The sequence below is a fragment of the Ixodes scapularis genome, unplaced genomic scaffold (assembly GCF_016920785.2).
Source record: "Ixodes scapularis isolate PalLabHiFi unplaced genomic scaffold, ASM1692078v2 PGA_scaffold9__187_contigs__length_104089568, whole genome shotgun sequence".
Lineage (NCBI taxonomy): Eukaryota > Metazoa > Arthropoda > Arachnida > Ixodida > Ixodidae > Ixodes > Ixodes scapularis.
In genome coordinates this window covers 1882905-1903296 of record NW_024609884.1, presented here as the reverse complement: position 1 = coordinate 1903296, position 20392 = coordinate 1882905, and the positions used below count along the sequence as shown (strand labels likewise).

Sequence of the window (20392 nt, the reverse complement as noted above, 5' to 3'; positions counted from 1 at the left end):
CTCCTGTGTCATCTTAGTACCCTAGAGCTCCGGGACCCGTTTCTAGTCCGAAATTCGCAGGCGATTGTGGAATATCTTAGTGCAGGTGAACATCCAGATGCAGCGGCATTCTCTATAGATGTGGAAGACCTTCTACTCTGTGCCTCATGAGGGGCTTTTTATGTCGGTGCGGGAATGTATTGATGAAAACGGTGTCATCGGGTTTCAAAATAAGTGTGGTGTAGGAGTCGACAGTTTTATGGAACTACTGAAGTTTTATTTGCAGTCGACATTAATCATGTATAACGATGGCTACTATGTGCAAAAAGAAGGAATTTGCATTGGCTCTTGTGTGGCACCGGTACTTTGTGACATTTTCCTGGCTAAATGTGATCGGGCAATCAATGAAAACTTAGACGAGGAGTGTGTTAAAAAAGTTTTTAGATATGTTGACGATTATCTAGTAGTCACAAGAAGGTCTCGAGGTGCCCCTGAGGACAGGACTGTTAAAGCAGTGTTGGATGTGTTCGCTCAGCATTCTGGGGGGCTAAGGTTTACCCATGAACTACAGGATGGGACACACCTCCAATTTTTAGACCTTAGACTAGATTTTGAAGAAAGTCACGTGTGTTGGCTTTACCAACCATGCTCTAAGAAGGGACTTCTCCCTTATGATTCCGCCCATTCTAAACTAGTAAAAAGGAGCATTGCGTCCTCTTGCCTCCAGACTGTCTTGGAAAAGTCCTGCTACCATTCAATGTCAGAAAGTTTTAAGATGCAGGTACAGCGGCTGACGGATGCCGGCTTCCCAGAGTCAGTTATTCTGGCAGTGGCGCAGACGTTGCTAAAAAAGATTAAGGGAGGGTCAAGTCAGAAAAAAGAGAGACCCGCAACCAGACCCCAGGTACTCCCCTACATGCACAAACTCTCGCACAATTTGAAAAAGGTAGCCGGGAGGTTTGACGTTCCTGTTGTTTTTTCGGCGCCACGAAAGTTGGCGCAACTCTGCCCTAGAATTGCGGATAAGGCTACGGGCAGGAGCCAATGTGCCGTAAGGCACAGGAACAAGTATGTTGATTGTGTGGTGGGGGTGGTTTACAAGATACCACTAAGCTGCGGAAGAGTGTACATCGGCCAAACTGGCCGATGCATTAATGACAGGGCACGTGAGCATGACTGGACACTCCGGTCGACCGCTGGGGGTCACTTGCCTCTGCATTGTGCTGCCTGTAAATGCCAGCCCCAATTCGATAACATCACCATCATCGGGAGGGGCACAGATAAAACTACCAGGGAATTATTTGAAGCGTATGCAATAACAAAAGCGGGGCAAGATGCATGCGTCAGCCAAACATCGGTTTTTCTTCACAAAAAAGAAATTACCTATCTTGACACGTGCTGAAGCGATAGTGCGGTTTATTTCGTTGGTGTTTTTTCAATAAATGTTTAGTTGTGAGTTCAGCGCTTGTGTCGTTCACACCTTCCTTTCGTCCTGTGTATTTTTTGCGCGCTGTTTATTTCCGTTACCATGAACCAACTCGCCTACATCACGACACTTACCGAGACCAGGCGGATTTTTTCGGTCGCTCACCAGTCACGTAGCTGTGTTTGGAGATTTATGTTTGTCCTTTGTCCCTCTTGTTCCCCTTCTCCAGGGATTATTTTCATCATTCTTGTCCAGCTCGCTTGCCCCTTTGCATTTAATTGCATTATAATTATAAAAAAAAAAAGTTTTTTTTTTTTTTTTAGTTACCAATTTTTTTTTATAACATTTAGTGATTTTCATTTTTAGGCATCGTCATTTTGCCAATCTCGGCTTTTCCAGTTCGAGTGAACGCCCACCTGCTCTGCACACTGCAGCAATTTCGTTGGCGTTGGAAGCTGGTGAAATGCTGAAAAGCGCAGCGTCGTCCCCAGCTCTGCATCATCGAAAGAAACGGTCGTCGGCTATCCCTTAGGCCCGCTTCAGACGGGGCAACTTTTCCAGCAATTTTGAGGTTGCTGGCGGGTTGTTCCCTAGCTTTCCCTAGATCGACGCGAATTGCTGAGATCGGGTCCGGCTCGAACGAGCAAGCAACTCGGAGCAATTCGAAGACGGTTGAAGCGGCTACAGCCAATCAGAGACGCAATATTTTCACGTGACACCCCTGTGGTGGTGATGATGACAGCTAAAGACTTAGTTCTGGTTTGGAGTGGATCATTTCCCGGAAATAAACAGTTTCAGAAAAATTAGTTAGTATTCTCAACACCTATCAGAGATATAAGAACGCGTTTTTAGCGCGTAGCTGGGCGTCTAAATAGTGAAGGAAGAATCAAATTTAATGATGATGACGGCAAGTCAGAGCAATTCGGTTGCTGCGTGCGAATGCGGGCGGCCGGTGTTGCTGGTGTTGCGACGTCAAATTGCTGAGTGAAATTGCTCCGTCTGAAGCGGGCCTTACACGGTCGAGACTATGAATGACGCAGCGCTCTTCGATTGGAACCTCTGTTCGCACAACCCTAAAACTGAGTTTACAAAAAGCATTGAGCACGAGGTTTCTTTTCTCTTAAATCTTTTGACAACAACCCTCAGTCTACCGTTGGCCCCCAGTCTTCCCAGGGTAGGCTATGTGGACCCCACGCTCAAACTTGTCTGTCTGCCACTTCCCGAATCTAGCAATCAACGTTACTAAAACACTTAGTTGGGAAACTGTCACAGAGACTGCTCTGAAAAAGTGTCCCCGATCTGTCCTTGAGCACCGAGCTAATGGCGAACACAACGCCGCCATTTCTCCCGCAGCGGCCACTCGAGGAACTGCATGTGACGTCTATTTTGGCTTTAATCGGCCATTTTGGGCCGAAACAGATACAGCGGAAGAGGTTACGGGGGTGCCACCCCCGTCTCCCCAGCGGACGCGCTGCGTCTTTCTAGCGAAGTTAAGATGCACCTAGGTCGGGACGCGCTACCTGAAAGCACCGCTGAGGCATGGTTGTATAAAAACAATATTAATTGTGCCGCAAAGCCTTGCAAACTAAAGATTTTAAAAACATCACGCGTCCTTCATTTTGTATTAAACTCCAATACATTTTATACAAAAAGAGTCTTTTCTGTTTGTTTAAATGCAAAAACATGCTTTCTAAAAGCTCAAGGTGACCACAGTACAGACAAATGATAAAGAGTGGCGCTGTTGTCGTATTTAGCTCGGTCTCTGTGGACGCCAGCGGCCCAGGTTTGGACGGCGAGTTTCGCAACTGAGTGTTCTAGTAACGTTGCTAGCAATCCACAGCTTGTCTGTCTTCCCGAGTCTGTGTAGGCTATGTCTGCTCAAATGAGTTTGAGACCACTTGAGACCACTTCCCGAGTCTATCCCCGCGCTCAAATGAGTTTGAGATTACCGCTGTGGAGCTTGCCCTTCAGAAGTAAGCAATGCTTGTCTGTCTGCCACTTCCCGAGTCTATGATAGCGAGTAAACTGTCGCCCTCCGACATGGCCCGAACCAGGGTCTACCCTGCAGGGGAGGGGAGGGGGCCAGGGTCTACCCAGCAGGGGAGGGGAGGGGAGGGGAGGCAGGATTTCACCTACGTACCCACGGTCAGGCGCCCGATGATACGGCAGCCGGCGACAGAAGTGTGAATCACTGGGATGGTGTCGGCCAACTCGCCCTCGAAGATGCTAGCCGAGGACGGAAAATAAAAACGCCACGTTAGGCAATCGAGTCACGGCATCCGCAATGACGACTTCCCATCGGAGGAAGCCTAACCATCAACGCAGACTACGGGCGGCGGGCGGCACATTGAAGAAACACCACCGTCGTTTCTTACCCACCACTCGCTGCCTACTGGACCGTGTGGTGTCACGTACAACGTACTTTCGGCTAACCGGGGGAAGTCACAACGCAGATTACAAAAACACGAGAACGAGATTACAAAACGACAGACCCGCACGTGGACCCGGGCAGGGGTAGCCGCTCACCTGTAGAAGTTCTCCGATCCACCGATCGCAACCAGGCAGTACGCATTTGTGAGCTTGGCAAACACGCCGATCTCGTTGTTGTTCTCGAACTGGGCCCTCGTTGCCATTTTGCGAATTAGTACTACGCCAAGTACTCGAAAGGACCACGACCAACACCGACAAAAAAACAAGGCGCTGATACGTGCAGTGTTCGAAAATTTACTCGATCGTACACCGGAGTAAATGTTTTACCCCTTGCCGTTCTAAAACCTCGCCTGACCTCGCGTCCAACGCTTTTTCAAACAGTGTTGTCACGTGATCCGACCCACCGGAGTAACTCGGATCGCTCTATTCGTGCAGAAGGTGGAGGCAAATCGGGCAAATCAAACGAGCCTTCTAACTACTACCATAACTCTATGCATACTACCGGTGCAGAAATGTGTAGGGCGGTGTAGGTAAATCGAACGGGCCTAGCATTTGGGCACGGGCACGGCATGACGTCAGCCTCCTGCGTCTAAAAGCGTGCGAAGGCGCAAAGACGAACGCAGCACTACGGCGTGCCAAGGAAACTTTGATCTTTGATCACGCCGCGAGACCGGCAAAACTTACTTTCAACGAGCACTGCGCTTTCGTAGAAATGGCCACCTGTTCCCAATGGCAAGTCTCACCGCTTACACAAAGGTTTTTAATAACTTCTTCGGCGAATTACGACAAACGAGTAGCAAACATGTCATCAGCACGCTGCCAGCAGCCTCCGCAACGCTAGCGAGAACGCAATTTAGTCACATGCAAGATGGCTGTCTGGTTGCCGCGGTTGCCGCACTACTCGCGCGGCAGCGACCAAGTGGGGTGGAATACCACGTTTGCTTTGACGGGGAAAAGCACTTGACGTCTCGATATAGTAAAACACCTATTTTGTAATTTTTGATAGGGAGATGTCACGAACTTTTGGATGATTTGGATTTGGACTGTGAACGTCATGTGAGATGACGTCATCGCCGCCCGATAGTATCCGATGGTTTTGATAAGCCTACTTTCTACGAACATTAGGTGAGTACCTGCCAACGTCGGTACGCTCTTAGCCAAAATAGCGACTGTTCTTCTATTGCACGGGAGCTTTGCCATTCGTGACATCCGATAAATTAAGAAAATAATTTGTGAAGCAAGAAATGTATACCCCAATTGCATAGACTAAGAATTCTAGCGCTTTCGTAAAGGCGAAAATAACCGACGGTATGATCCGATATTGTTAAAATGGCCGCTGATTCACAATCGGAACTGCCTTTACATTTTTCTCCAGACGCGTCAATGATTGTTCGGGTAAACGATAGATCGACAGTATATAATCACGGGGCTGTTGCCTTTCATTCGAGCTTTAAATTCTCGCATACATATCAGGCTGTTGCGCGGCTTGCTGTGAGCTAAAAGTGGCTACCCGATCCGTGTGCGAAAATACGCGGAATTCGGATTGTGTCTGTGTGTATTTTTGAACACGGGAAGCAGACGACGATTCATTTCCCTGTGCGCTAATTTGATGTCTCGTCTTCGAGATAAGTATTGCGTACTTCGGACTGCAAGTTGCGACGTTTTCCAAAGAGCTTTCCTGTCGCCAGTGCGTACTTGGTGAATCCAGGCTGCCTTTCATATTTTGCATTGCGGTGCCTTTTGCCGCCTTGTTTCTTGGAACTGCAACAATATTTGGAACAACACTAAGCACGTGACAGCCGTGTTTGTTACGCAAGGCGAAATTTTGTGTTCGGCTACGTTAATTTGCGGAAGGAGAGGAGGGTTTTTGCATGTGCGCTCCTGCAAGTTGACCTGCAGACGGCGTTCAGAATTCCAAAATAACAGCGCTGAACTTGAGCCAGATGGAGCGGCGGAGAAAAGCTCACCGCAAAAGAAAACAGCAAGGAAAAAAAGCTCTCGTGAATCTGAACCCAGCCTTGACTCAAACTGAGGTATGTGTTCGGATGCCGTAGACGTGCGATTATGTTCTGCGATCACTAGGAAATGACAATCTTAAACCATACCATTTTACACAACGTGGGTGATATGACTAGTAATAATCCCTAGAGAAGTGGAACAAAAAAAAAACAAAACAAAACACAAATCTCCAAACACAGCTAGGCGACTGGTGCGTGACCGAAAAAAATCCGCCTGGTCCTGGTATCGAACCAGGGACCTCTCCATTTTCAGTGGAGCACTCTGCCAACCGAGCTAATCGGGAGTCAGACGTCAGTGGAGCAAACGGGTGGCTGCCACCAGTCTAAACACCAGCACGAATAAGCAGCCTGCATTTTAAGCTTATGATTATAATTCAATTAATGCAAAGGTGCATTAGGAACAGTAAGTTGCCAAATGCCGTTCACCTTAATTAATTTAAGGGTGCATTAGGAGCCAGAGTTGCAGAGGCGTTGCAGAGTAGCACTGGGTCGTTAAGAGTGCTCCGACAGTACCGGATGCCACGCGCTACCGTGTTCCCGCTAACTGCGATTAAGATAGCACGTGCCTCACTTGTTTTTGCCGCCCATTGCACGTGCAACGCTTGCTGGGAACACTGTCTGTCTACTAAGCAAGGCCCGGGCAGGAATGGCGTGACTGCCCCCACGCACGATGGACGTCTTCATCTGCGGCGTCTGCCACACGGGCTTCCACGACATTGGCAAGTTCGTGGAACACAAGAACTCGCTGGGATCGCATGGGTGCGGCCAGTGCAGCGCCGTGTTCCACACGGCCGAGGAACTGGACGACCACACGCTGGACAACCACCCGGGGAACGTGGACCAGAGTGCATCGGCCGAGGAGGGCCAGGCTGCGGACGACCGAGGTGCCGTGATTTCGGTTTTACGTCTATAGACTCGCGAGGGAATCTTTTAATGTGAAAGCATTAACTCTGTCGTGGAGCCAAGGCTTTTTACGCCGCTTCGATCCCATTGGCTAGCGCGCGTCCACAGCCAACGGCAACTTTTACGTCGCCGCAATCCCATTGGCTAGCTCGTGCCAACCGGGCACCCGTTCGCCGGATGCGCGACGCCACTGGGTGGCCAGTCGTTGAAACCGACACAGCGAAAGTCAAAAGCTTGTCTCGTCTGGTTGTCTTCAATGTCCCTCTTTCCTTGTCGTAAATTAGAAACCAACATGTCCGGGTGCACAAACGAGGGTCCGAGAAAGGGGGGAGTCCCTCCGTATCGCTTTCTTGGACTGTTTGGTTCAATGCGCGATTTGTGAGTTGAGGAGGAAAGCTAAGAAGGACAATGTTGAAATTCCAAAGAGCAGCGCTGCTCCGATGGAGCTTGCTACGTCATGACTACGTAGCAAGTTCCCCAACGTTGCTGGATTACCTCTCAAATAGGCTCCCCATGCATCCACCAGGGCACATATAAAGATTGCTTAATTAAGCTTTAAAATTAGTTTGCTTGTGCCTTTCATTGCAAGCCTGGTGTTTTTTGAGGGTATGCTGCAACATGCCACATGTTAAAGCTATAAAATGAGGGCTGGAATTTCCTTTCCCCACCCCTTTAACTTGTCACCGACTACGAGTAACTTATGAGCACTTTATTTCGAGAGTGATCTGTCTGCGTCATATTTCTGTCCTTTCCTGCGTGCTTTATTAAAGGGATACCATGATACGAAAATTGAAATGTATCTCTTGCGTTCAGAGCGGCGAACCAAAATTTTTATCGGTTAGAGTTTGGGTTCGGGTTCGTGGCTTTCGGCTCAGTCCCGGTCCGGTTCCGGGAGAGCAAGAATAACGGTTTGATCCGGTTTGAACCCCTAAATTAAGAATATATTTCCACATTGTTTTGGTCAAGCGTGAAGCTAGTAACTATGTAGCTTTTTGTGTTCTTACAATCCCCTTTTATTTTCAGATAGAGCAAATAAGGAATTGCGTTATTAATTACAACGAAACGGTCTTAAAGAAAAGCTTGATTAACATACAAAACATTGAATTTGTATGAATTGTATGAACCTATTTGTTTTCCTCAGTGGCGTATATTTTACCCGAATCAAAATGTTATCTCAAAAGCTAAAAAAAAAAATTAATAGGTGCAACTTTGCGTCGCAGTATTACAAGTTGAGTCCTAGTTGCCCTCTTGAACTAAATAATCGATTACTAATGCATTCATAAATCATTCATTAATTCATAAATAATTCATTGATTCAATAATTCAACTAAATTCTTGGTACCTCGTCCTCGCCATGTATACATCCTGAAATCTTGTTTACGAAATACAATTCACAATATATGTAATGATGACACAACTGAGCTAAAAGCAATGTTATTTGCAAAAATTTTACGAAAGTTTTGAGGACAGGCCTTTTCCCACCTTTCGTTTGGCCTTATTTTTTCCTCGGCAACAAACTCGGTGGCACCACCTTTTGGGTAGCACCTTATGTATTTTGTTAAAACCTGAGTAATAGTTTACGCAAAAAAAAAAAGAAAAAGAAAAGGCACAATTCTTTTGGGGGGGGGAGGAGTTTGACCCCTCCAAACCAGACCCCCCTGCCTACACCACTGGCTCCTTCTGAAAACAAGCATTTGGAAGGGCCGGAGGAGAGCTTTGCTTGCCAAGAATCTCTGTGGTCGTGGTTTGACGTAACGACATTTGGGTTGGGGGGGAGTTTGAACCCTCCCCCAAATGGCTTTTGGGGGGTGGTTTATTCCCCCTCCCCCCACATAATGTTTTGCGGTTTATTCCTTTTAAATAACGTTTTGGAGTCTTTTTGAACAAAAAAACTTGGTGTCTCTGTGGTGTGGCCAAAACGTGCCTGACATGCAGACAATGAAATAGGTGCTAGATATTCATTGCAGTGCCCCTTTAATGTGGGAATCTCTGGAGGCAGGCACTAGTTGATTACGACAAAGATAGCTTTTAGCTTATTCTGCAATGCGCACGCAGTTCCCGGAAAGGATAGAGGACACATTCTGCTGCAATCTGTGCATTGTGTTATCTCATTGTGTCTTGTGCTGCATTGCCCAGCTCTACTTGAATGACATAATTTGAGTGTATTTTAGCACGTTGAGATAGGAACCAGAACCCAGTCATCACTTTTAGTCAAACCAGAACCGGACTGAACCCGAAAAGTTTGAACGCTAATTGGTTAAAAACGGTTCAGCCCACAGTGATGGGATTGCCGGGCCATTGGCGCCGAACTGCGCCAGAGTGCCTCCCCTGCTACGTCTTACCAAAACGTGGGGAATTTGCGCCAACGTTGCGGCAAAACCGAATTTCACTTTCATGACACTGAAAATGTAATTCCTGAATACAACTTTGGCTCGCATAAGCAATAGACCGCGATATCCCAGCGGTACCTTTTTCCAATTCCAGATTTAGCGAGGGTACTTTGGTACTGCAGGAACATTTGTATGCACTCTTTTGTATGTTTATTTATTTATGCCAACTCATTTGTTTAGTTATCACTTTTCTATAGATGTGACTAAATGAGAACTAAGTTGGCAGGAGCCGGGGATGGAAGCTCAGGAACAACCTGTTTTTGTTGTTCACCTGTTGTTCACATGCTACAGTTCTACAGGTAGAATGTAATTAACGTTGGTAACCAAATCACAAGTGCTTTGTTTTTGATCTGCATTATAAATTGCAGTTTTATTACAACCTCTAGAACTTGAAGGAAATATTATTTTATGTGTTCCAAAGAAAGGTTTAATTGTAAGTAAGAAGGCAGTGTAGACATTGCGTTTTAGTTGGACAGGTTGACACATCAATCTTGACATAATGTTTGCGTTGGTATGAATAAAAATGAATGTGCACTCATGCTGGAAAAGTTCTTTTTGCTGCTCCGAAATTAACTTTTGACTGCTCCAAGAGCCGCTCCGAAAATGACTCTGACCAAACTTACACCGTGACATTGAAACTGTCAGAAGGTCACGTAACTTTTTTGAAGGAGTTAAAGGCTAATTGTGAAACTTTGGCACCTATTTTGGGCCGCTAGCGCTCCATTTCTGCAGAGAACAAACGTTTGGCGAATTGTAGTTCATTTTTGCGGCGGAAAAAAAACACTATAAATTGTTTTGGAACACGCTGCACAACGGAGTGTGGCCCCACAATTTTGTTTGCCCAAACACTCGTGCCAAAAAGCGCACCGACTTCACATCAGTTGAGGTTTTATTGCTTTATTGTCTGCTGATCACGCACTTTCTGCAAACCGTAAAGCCCCCGCATATAGTGCAAGTTTTTTTTTTTTTTTTAATTTTGCTATGCAAAATTTGCAATTCGTATTATACGCGGGTCCCAACGATTTTCAGCTTCGATGAGGCGCAATCTACTGCAGCTTGACATAGTTTTGGTTTGGAAGCGGTATGGCATTCAAATCAGCTATCATCATCATTCAAATCATATTGCCCGAGGCGCCACCATGCGTCCACGGTTTCAGGCTAGACAATGGCGTCGGCGCGAAAACGGTACTCGGCAAGCACGGCCGCCTTCAAACGAAAAGTGATTTTGGTTGCGGAAGACATCGGCAGCCGTGCTGCAGGGCGACGATTCGCCATAAATGAAGGCAGCATCTGCAGATGGAGATGGCAAAGGCAAGCTCTGTTCGCATACAACGGGACGAGGAGAAGCTTTAGGCGCCCAAAGAATGGCGTGTTTGCCGACGTCCAGGCAAATCTCGGCGACTTTGTAAAAGAGCAACGTGTATTGTATTCTATTGTATTGCACAGTGCCGCCCGGTGTGCAGGTATTCAGGGAGAGGCATGCGCCCATACACGTTTTGTGCCCCTGACACCGACCAGGCGGCGTTTACGCTCGATGTTTACGGCACGTCGCCGTGAACATTGAGCTGTTGCAGGACTGAGAGTGAGAGAACTTTGGCGAGTCGACATTGCTCGCTCGCGCCGGGCTTTCACTGCGTCGGCGATTAAGGTTCAATTGCGACGCAAATATACGTTTTTCTTAAAAGACTACCTGGGTCGCATTTTACGCGGAAAATGTTTGGCGGTCCTTAAATTGTTTCGTATTATACGCGGATAAAACTTTTTTTTTTCCTTCGCGGTCCTCAAATCATTCCTCGTATTATACACGGGTTCGTATTGTATGCGGGTTTTTACGGTATATCATCCATCAATCAATCAGAGTTTTATTGTGTTTCATGGGTCCCTGTTTTCAGAGTTTGTTTTGCGTGAAATTAGGTGGGGATGTCATTGTCGTAAATTCTGAATCCTCAGAAATTCTGAAACTCATTTTGCTGTGTTCCCTATTTAAAAAAAAAAAAAAAAATCTAAATTTGTAAGAATTTGCCTTTGTTAAATGACACTTGACAGAAAACACAACCCCTCCTTCTTAGAGACAGAAGTGGTGTGGTCTGAACTGGAAACTGGAACTGTGGCTCTTGTCAATAGTCTGAGATTTGGATTAGGAAACTGGAGGCCCTGTCCAAACATATAAGACCAACTTTTTTTTCCCACTGATATTCGGGGTTTGGTTTAACCCCAAGTGAGGAAACTCTGGGCGGTGAGCGTTGTCTGAAAAGAGGGAATGGTGGAGTGCTCATCTGGGACACGCGTGAACAGTGTCTCCTTTTCACAGGCGTGGCGGAGCTCGAGTTGAGGATGGAAGGCATGGAAAGCCTGTCCCTGGTGCCCGCCTGCACGCCGGACTCGCGGGAGCTGATCTCGTTGTCCGACGGTCGTTCGATCGTGACGCTCACCGCAGCTGATCCGGACCCTGGCTGCAGCCTGGAGTCGGACCCCAAGAACCAGCCGATCATCATCACGGACAGCTTCTCGTTCGAAACCACCGGTCAGCTACGTGTCCTTTCTTGTTTATCAATGGGCAATATGTGAGGCTGCTTGGTGGTCTGGCAGCACTGTGCACGCGGCCATCCTGGTAGCATCAAGTATCTTGAGTTTCGGTTTCTGAGCATTTCCAGAACATGGACGCTCTGCCACTGAGTGCTATACAGAAACATTATTGTTTTCTGACTTCAGATCACCCAACATGGAGAAGGGACTAGGCCATCATGTCTCTCATTTAACACTTTTAATTCTTTTTTCGGTGCGAATAGGCATGAAGTCGTACTGTTTATATATTTTGTTGTTGTTGTTACTGGCGAAGGTTTCTTGTTTTTTTTTTTAGAGCGCAGCTCTTAGGGGCCCGTTCCCGGCTTGAGCGGCGTCGCCGTCGGCGTCGGCGTAACCGCAACTCTCGTAACCCTCGTGAGGGTTACGAGGGTTATGAGGGTTAATCTCATGAGGGTTACCCTCACGAGGGCCACGAGGGTTACTTACCCTCGTAACCCTCACGAGGGTTACGAGGGTTAGTTACCCTCAAAAGGGTTACCTTCACGAGGGTTACCCTCCACGAGGGTTACGAGGGTTAGTTACCCTCAAAAGGGTTACCTTCACGAGGGTTACCCTCACGAGGGTTATGACCCAGGCGAAAATTTTCAACTGGGACCAGTTGGTCCCAGTTGCAACTGGTTTATGGAACAATTCCCAGTTGCAACTGGTCCCAGTTGGAGTCGTCCAACTGGGACCAGTTGGTCCCAGTTGCAACTGGTTTTGTGGAACAATTCCCAGTTGGAGTTGGTCCCAGCTGGAATTGGTCCCAGTTACAAGTGGTCCCAGTTGGAGTTGGTACCAACTCCAGCAACAATGAAACACGGCACAAAATGGAAGGTTGACAATACTTTATTGTCAAAAACTTGGAGAATGAAACTAAATAGGTTCGGTGACGTACACGCTCCGGGTTTAGCCACTTGCTTGCGACGGTTGAATCGCTTTTTCAGAGGTGGTATTCATGAGATGAAGGAAGATCGGCCGCTGGCGTCTGTTAGTGAAGATGTCCTCAGCTTCTCTTCCCATCGCGTGGAGAAAGGTGCTCACCCGTGATCCCACGTTGCGCAGGTGAAGTCCTGATAAGATGCGGTAGCGCTCCCACCCTGCAATCTCTGTCACAATAGTCGAACATTTTCGAGGTAGACCTCCCGCCATTTTCGCCATTGTGCTCTCCGCGGCGTGTTCTCTTCCGTCCGGTCTTTCCTGGGTGCCCTCCGATCGCTGAACTGCATCTTTCCATCCTCGAAGTTCACCACCGCCACCGTGGTGTGTGTACAGTTAGGTCCAAAGAAGCGCAGCTGTAGTTTTGACATTTTCATAACGACGCCAACTTGGGCGATGGCGACCCTTCTCTACAGCGTCCGTCCGACTCCGGCGTCAGCATAGGCAGCGCCATCTGTCGACAGCGCGTACCACTAATCCGCACCCGCGTGCCACGGCGGCCGGCTAGCTCGGATTAGTCAAAAGATAAATTTATTTATTAAAAGAAAAAAAAAATACTGTAGGTATTTAAATAAATGTTTTAATATATTTTAATAATGCACTAAATGTTCATTTAGGTGAACACATTTTGTCACTAATTATATTTTCCAATTAAAAAATTATTTAGTTCATTAAAATTTTTATATTATTTTTATAAATATATAAATGTACCCCAGTAATTAAAATTCCCTATTTGTATAAATCTAAAAATTTTAGTGTTTTTAGTTTTCTTCATTAGCAAAGGTCAATACACCCCCAACTTGTCCAAATTGTTGCCCAGTGTGAACTGGGAACGGGAAAGGCATTTGAAGTCCGACTGGGAATCGCTCCAACCAGTTACCTTCCTAACTGGTTCCAGTGCACTCCATTCCCAACTGGGAGTCAAACCAGTTGACTCCCAACTGGGAATGGTTCAAACCAGTTGACTCCCAACTGGGAATGGTTCAAACCAGTTGACCCCTCAGCTGGCCCCAGTTGGACTCCTATTGGTCCCAGTTGATTCCCAGTTGGGACCAGTTAGTCCCAGTTGATTCCCAGTTGGGACCAGTTAGTCCCAGTTGAAACCAGTTGAGGTGCCAACTGGTCCCAGTTAGAAATTTTCGCCTGGGGAGAGTTACCCTCACGAGGGTCACGAGAGTTACCCTCACGAGGGTCACGAGAGTTACCCTCACGAGGGTCACGAGAGTTGCCCTTACAAGGGTTACTAGGGTTACCCTCACGAGGGTCACGATGGTTACCCAGGTCACGTGACCACGGGGGGGGGGGTCACGTGACCTGGGGATACCCCCCGAGGTCACGTGACCCCCCGTTGACGTCATAGCCACTGATGACGTCATCAGTGACGTCACTGATGACGTCACCGGCATCCGCATCGTCATCGTCATCATCACTGATGACGTCATCAGTGACGTCACTGATGACGTCACCGGCATCCGCATCGTCATCATCACTGATGGCGTCATCAGTGACGTCACTGATAACGTCATCGGCATCGTCACGGGGCCCCAGGTCACGTGACCCCCCCGACGTCACGTGACGCCCCACGTGACTCCCACAAGGTCACGTGACCCCCAAGGTCACGTGACTTCCCGCCCCCCGAGGTCACTTGACCCCCCCCCCCACCAGTACCCTCCCCTCCTCCTCCTCAAGAGCTGCGCTCTAATTCGGCGTTACAGGGAGTTGTAAACGGCTTTCTTTTTTTTTTTATGGAAAGTTTTGTGTTTTTTTAAAGCAAACTGTGCCGTGGGCAATTATTTTCAAGCGTTGCAAAGAGCTCAAATTGGTTTCAGATAGCATTGACTTCAAGCACATTTGACGGATGTTGCGCTACCGCCGACATTGAAGGTTTAGCCACTGCGATGAACCTAAGTCGAGCGCCATATTCGATGTAATGAAACATGGCGTTTGACAAAAAAGACAGAAATCCCGTGTCTGTGAGTGTTGAGCAAACAGACACATTTTTTGTGTCTGTTGTGTTTATTCTACATGACCGCACCTTAAATATTTAAGAATATTGAATCAACAAACTCTCCTGTTTAGTTTTAGAGGTGTTTTATAAGCCTCATTTAGCGACGCCAGATCAAGTGTATAGAAATCGCCGCAAAGCAGCGAGACTGTTTTCTGGCTTTCCAAAGTAGTTTTTTTAATATAAGATTAAAATGAGGGCTCTTTGGTGCTTCCAGCTTTTGTTGTTCACTGTTAACCATACACGTGGTCAGTTCTGGTTGGTGGTGCAGATTATTAATACTGTAATCTTTTTGCCTCGCTTAACAGCCTTGGTCTCGTACGCATACATTGAGCTCCTTGCGCATCAAACGCAGGCCGACAATACAACGTGCATAAAAAAAAAAAGTTAAGAAACAAATTTTGTACAACTTTGTGAAAAGATTAGGGCCCAGGCCAATGGTTGTAAATGGCTTTACGCCGTGCGATAATGTCTGTATGTGTCCTTAGCGTTGTCCCCGATTGTTTTTGTCAAAAGCTTTATCTCAAGTAACAAACAAAAATAATAATAAATTATGAACCCTGTTTGCGTTCACGTCAGGCACGAATCGAAGGTTTATCGCTGCCCCTGCAGCGGAACGCAGCAACGCGTTGGCATCGCATATGCACGAAGCGCGGTCGCTTGTTTACACGGCGTCTTTGCCGGTCGGGTCACTGGTTTCGTTTTCTCGCCGCCACCAAGATGGTGGACGTAGTTCTCGGCGGGCTACGGGATGGCGCTCTACATTTCGGATATTGTCTATTGAGTTGGAAGAAACTCTGTGCATCTCAAGTACTGCAACGCGTAGAACGAAAGCTTGTTACACTAGTTTTCTTTCGGTTTCGGTGAAATAGCACGACCAACACGACAACGGGATTTCACTTTTTGGATACCATTAGCATTTGATTGTGCGTTTAATAGAAATGAATAAATTTGCTGCTCGTGCGGGTGTAAATTGGACTTTTTTTGACAGTGTTCGAAAGCGAGTTGTGCGTGAATTTTGGCAATGCTCAAACTGAGAGTGTTCTTAGTTTGAGAGCAATCCGAGCACGCGTACAAGCTTGAGCGTTCGCACCTGTGGACTCCTCCTCTTCATGGATTGCAGAGAACAGCGTGGTCAACGACATTTACGCCTGCAGCCTGTGCCAATGCTTCGCGCTGAGTGAGGACGAGATGCTGAACCACGTGGGCGACTGCCACGACCGCACGGTGGCCAAGGGCTCCGAGGAGGCCTTCTCGGCCTACTACCGCCTCCAGCAGCTGGCGCCCGCAGGTGAGGGAAAGGACGCTCAAAAGGATCCCCGGCCGTCCTTTATAAAAGGACCTTCCTAGTGTCCTTGACGGGGGACATTACCCAAAAAAGTGAATGTTTGAACCGGTTGTCTGATTGAAATGACATTTACAGGGCCTGTTTCTGTTTATGTTGAGAACATTTCTGCCAAATTTTGTTAACCTGAGTGAAGTACAAAAAAAATTGCAAATGTTCAAAGATGAAAGTGGGCGTGTCTGCGTAGGGAAACTCGTTTTGAAATCGCTTATAAATTTGTCGTTTTAATTTGTTGTGTTGCTTTAGGACAGTTCAGAGCAGATAGCTATGGAGCTATATTTCTATATTATACCGTCTTTCCTGACAAAAAAGCCGCATAAACACAAATATTGTTTTTTAGATTTTCATCCTTTGTCTAAAATTTTAGTTCTTGAGCACGAAAAAAGACAAAAATAAGAAATACAAGCTCATAGGTATCTTTCCCTTAAAATTTCGCCCCAGAAAAACCAAAGTTGTGTAATAACGAAATGGTAGTTTCCTTAAGTGAAATTAATGCTAAAAAGTGGAACGGAGAAAAACGCGTTAAAAGGGCACCAATTCTCCTCCCTTTTGTTTAGCGTCGCTGGACCAAAAATAATTTATAAAAAATTCACTATGCAGTGTAAACTGATGAAACTTTCTGGGAATACTCTCTGGTTGTTGGTGGATGTAAATATCGCATTTTTCAAAATCTATATTTTTTGCAGAAATTGTTTTTTCTGGGTAGTGTCCCCCCCTTAAAAAGGACCGAGCAGTGCCGACGGGCGAGAGAAGGAAAGTTCGCTCAGAGCACGAGAGATTGCCGGTTCTTTTTGCGTTTCTCTCGCGTCTCGAAAGCTATCGCCAACATTGCTAGTGTGCCGCAATTTGCTCGTCCGGGACAATGACTTGGGTGGAGCGATTATGTCGGTCGATAACAAAACTGAGCAAAGCGCGAAAAGGAGTCCCACTCGCACTAGCGACGTCACACGGCGTATGTGCGTTTGAAAACTAAACACAGTTTATATTAAATCGAGAAGACAGTGCAACAACTTGTGTTTGTTTCGCTGTTTTCTCGATTTTTTAAAAAAGTCTGCTTAGTAGAAGTCGGCGGGGCGAGCGCTGATTCCATGTGAAAGTTTATTGAAGAGAGACGTAAAAACCAGCCGCAGCAACCACCATAAAAAATTTATAAACGCAAAACACTTCGGAACGAGATAAAAGCCTCGAGGCAGCACGCGGGAACGGCGAGACTAAAGATTAGCGCAAGAACCTACAGTCACCAAAAACTAAGGAACTCGATTTCCTCTGAGTGCAGATAAGCATACATCTGGCCGACATAGCTATCTGTACCTGCTTTGATTAGTATTTCAATTAGTATTATTTTCAATTACCATAAAATACCGGGCAAGCGCCCACTCAATATTTAGAGATAATCAATCGTGAAAAAAGGAGGGATGGCGCTTGTCCGGTCGTCAATTTTACATATCAATGTACTGTGCATATATTCTCAGATCTTACAAATTCGGGTTTTCGGATCTTACAAATTAGGGAGGGGAGGGGGCAAACAAAATTTGGGAGCAAATTTGGGGAGCGAGCAGTGAGGTGTATGGATGGAGCAAGATACGAACTGCCAGATCTTGATTGCGCTTTGGAGCGATTTGGCAGTGATGTCACGAAAGTACCTTTGACAACAACAGACTTGCTGCAAACTGCCAAATATTTTCTACAAAGTTTACACAGAAAGGGCTAGAGGTCGAAAAGCAAGGCGACGAGAGGCAGAAGAGGAAGAACAGTCATGCGAGTTCGAAGAGAGCACGAGCGACAACTTGAACAGCGCATCATCTCTTCGCGGACTGTGCTTCAGCATGCACAGTCGTTGATTGAGTCGGGTCAAAAAATAGAGATGGAGAAGATTGAGTCTGGACAAGTGCTGTTAGCAGAGGCTAACGCAATATTTATTCAGGATCTCGAAAAAGTGAAGTGTATTTGTGAGCAGTTGACGAAGTCTTTATAAATTTATATGTAAAAGGGCATTTATTATCTTATTCTAGTGACTGAAAAATGAAAGACCATTATTGTACCCTCATTTTTAATTTTCAGTACCTCTTACTAGTCAGTGCTGAACAATGAAAGCTATTTGTATTTGTTTACATATACCTTTTTGCAAGTCAGTTTAATCACGTGTCACACTGCCATGTGCAGTTTTGCTTCGTGTGTTTTGTGTAATTTGCACGTAACTTCGTGAAAAATATTTGCAACTAAAAAGTTTATTAAAACTACAGTCGAGTTTACATGGAATTACCATGCATGCCTTATTCTCTGCAGTTTAAAAAACCAGGTGACATTTAGCCTTCGTTTTAACATTATCAAAACTCGTAAGCTGCCCCCAGCTTACCCCAAGACCTCGTTTTGTCTACTGCCAGCCTGCTTCAAACTGTAGTTTTTTCTGCTCCCTAAATTGCTCCAAAGCTGCTTTGACCCCTTCCCTCCCTGAAAGGTTAAAAGCGAGACGTTGAGAATATGGGACGCACATTTCCACGCTAAGCTGGCATCCAATGACTCAAATCGAAGAACATGCATATTTACAATAATATTGTTATCTCTTCTGGTGAAGGCTCAGCAACCATTGCATTTGTTTTCGCACACGAAACGCTGACTCCCAGAGAAAGTGAAAATGCAGTGTTGTTGCCTTTATTTTGTCAATGTACACGCACGTGGAGGCTTGCACTGATGAGGCCTCAAGACCGAAACTCTCGTAGCGTGGTTTGTGACTGCACTCGCTACTCCAAACCTCATTGTCATGTCACTTCTGCAATAAGTCACTCTAAAATTGCCAGAAATACACAAAAACGACACCGATACAATTATCTTGTAGAATATCAGCTTATTTAGTAATAACTGTGTGAATATGCAGTACATGTTACCGTATTTGCACGAATATAACGCGACCACGAATATAACGCGAGGGCAGTTTTTGATGCCCCCAAAAAGAAAAAAAATATTATTACTATTATAACGCGAACCGATGCCGCGTCAATTTCTCGCACTTGGGGGCATAGCAGAAGTGAAAAGTCAATGGAAATGGAAGAAATATCTGTTTATGTTTTGACTGCACTCATCCTCACTGCTCAGGTCCTTCCGTTTACAATCCACTTGGCGACTACGCAGGTATGCAGCAGCACGGCACCTGCTTGTCTGGTAGTTCTTTTTTCTTCCGTGGGAGCTCCTCGGCAGCCCACAATCCAAACAAGGCGCGGAAGCAGAAGCACCAACACACAAACACCAGACCACTCTGGAGCAGAAACTAAACAATGCGCTGGCAGAAAAAAGACTGCTGAACCCGATACACGATCACACTTCTTGTTCTGGTCCCTCTTCGTAAACAAATGCCTCGTGTTGCACGATTGCGTAAACGCGGTCGGTGGTCTTGGCTTGGCTTGTGTTGATTTGACTTGGCCCGGCTTGGCTTGGCTCGAATTGGCCGGTGCCCGCATTCCCGCATGGCGCGCGCGCGTGCAGCGTGCGCGCGATGTAAAAACACAAAAGCGATAAAAATGCTTTTTTATGTTTTCTATTCGCCCCTTCACGTGGCCCAATGGCTAGAAAATGGCCCTCCACACCCCCACTTCTTTTCCCATTGGATCTTTTGCATTGAGCCGGAGGGATGACTTTCTCCTCTGGCTTTCTCCAGACTCGCGCGCCTCGTGGCTGAACTCGATTCCGAATATAACGCGAGGTGCGTTTTGGAGCACGTAATTTCGGAAAAAAACTCGCGTTATATTCGTGCAAATACGGTACATTTAAGTTAAGAAAAAAAAAAAAAAAACTAAAAACTTTTTTTGCCAGAAAAAACTAAATAACAACGTTAAGTTGGATAACAATGTACCTCTGCCGATACTTTCGAAAAGTTCGGCGAAAGTTGGGCTTTGCCAAATCCCAAGATTCGGCGTCGGCCATCACTACTCATTCTACTTTATAGAATCCGGTGATAACCTTTTGAGGTTCAGTTTCCTTGTACGTGTACCGCCGCCGCTATGATTTAGGAGGGCAGATACCCAGATGAAAAATTTACGATTTGTGTAGAGCGAGATATATTGCATCGCATACTCGATGTCAATGTAACCAACACCTAGAGTTTGTTGTTTTGATCTTAAGGTTGCAAGTGGGAAGGACTGTGAGTGTATGGAACACGCACATTGATTATGGGCATCATGCGCACCAAGACAACAATGCAAGAAAACCGAACCAAGCTGCAAGAGTGGGGGGGAACACTGGTCTTGAAGCTTTTTTTTCATTATTTTATGACCAAACCCAATGAAACAGCAGAAGCTTATTCAGCTTTTTGTGCTGATTTCAAACATCAGGTCATTTTCTCAGTCATTTAAAATTGTCTTCAAGATAATTAAAACTCAACTGACTTTGAGTGGAGGA

The 20392-nt window shown here is 46.2% G+C and overlaps 2 protein-coding genes across 2 annotated transcripts in view; one reads left to right on the top strand and one right to left on the bottom strand.

Annotated features, from left to right (window-relative positions):
* Positions 1-4412, bottom strand: part of LOC8034251 (eukaryotic translation initiation factor 6) — a 35913-nt gene extending 31501 nt beyond the window's left edge. The window contains exons 1-2 of the mRNA XM_029992447.4: positions 3932-4412; positions 3546-3631 (exon numbers count right to left, since the gene is read on the bottom strand). Of these exons, the coding sequence (XP_029848307.1) occupies positions 3546-3631; positions 3932-4038 (193 nt within the window). The 5' untranslated portion in view covers positions 4039-4412. The remainder of the gene's footprint in view (positions 1-3545; positions 3632-3931) is intronic.
* Positions 4413-5000: 588 nt separating this feature from the next.
* The window catches only part of LOC8034253 (zinc finger protein ZFAT), a 67340-nt gene continuing 51948 nt past the window's right edge, over positions 5001-20392 (top strand). Inside the window, exons 1-4 of the mRNA XM_029992449.3 lie at positions 5001-5522; positions 6488-6737; positions 11458-11670; positions 15779-15946. Of these exons, the coding sequence (XP_029848309.3) occupies positions 6524-6737; positions 11458-11670; positions 15779-15946 (595 nt within the window). The 5' untranslated portion in view covers positions 5001-5522; positions 6488-6523. The remainder of the gene's footprint in view (positions 5523-6487; positions 6738-11457; positions 11671-15778; positions 15947-20392) is intronic.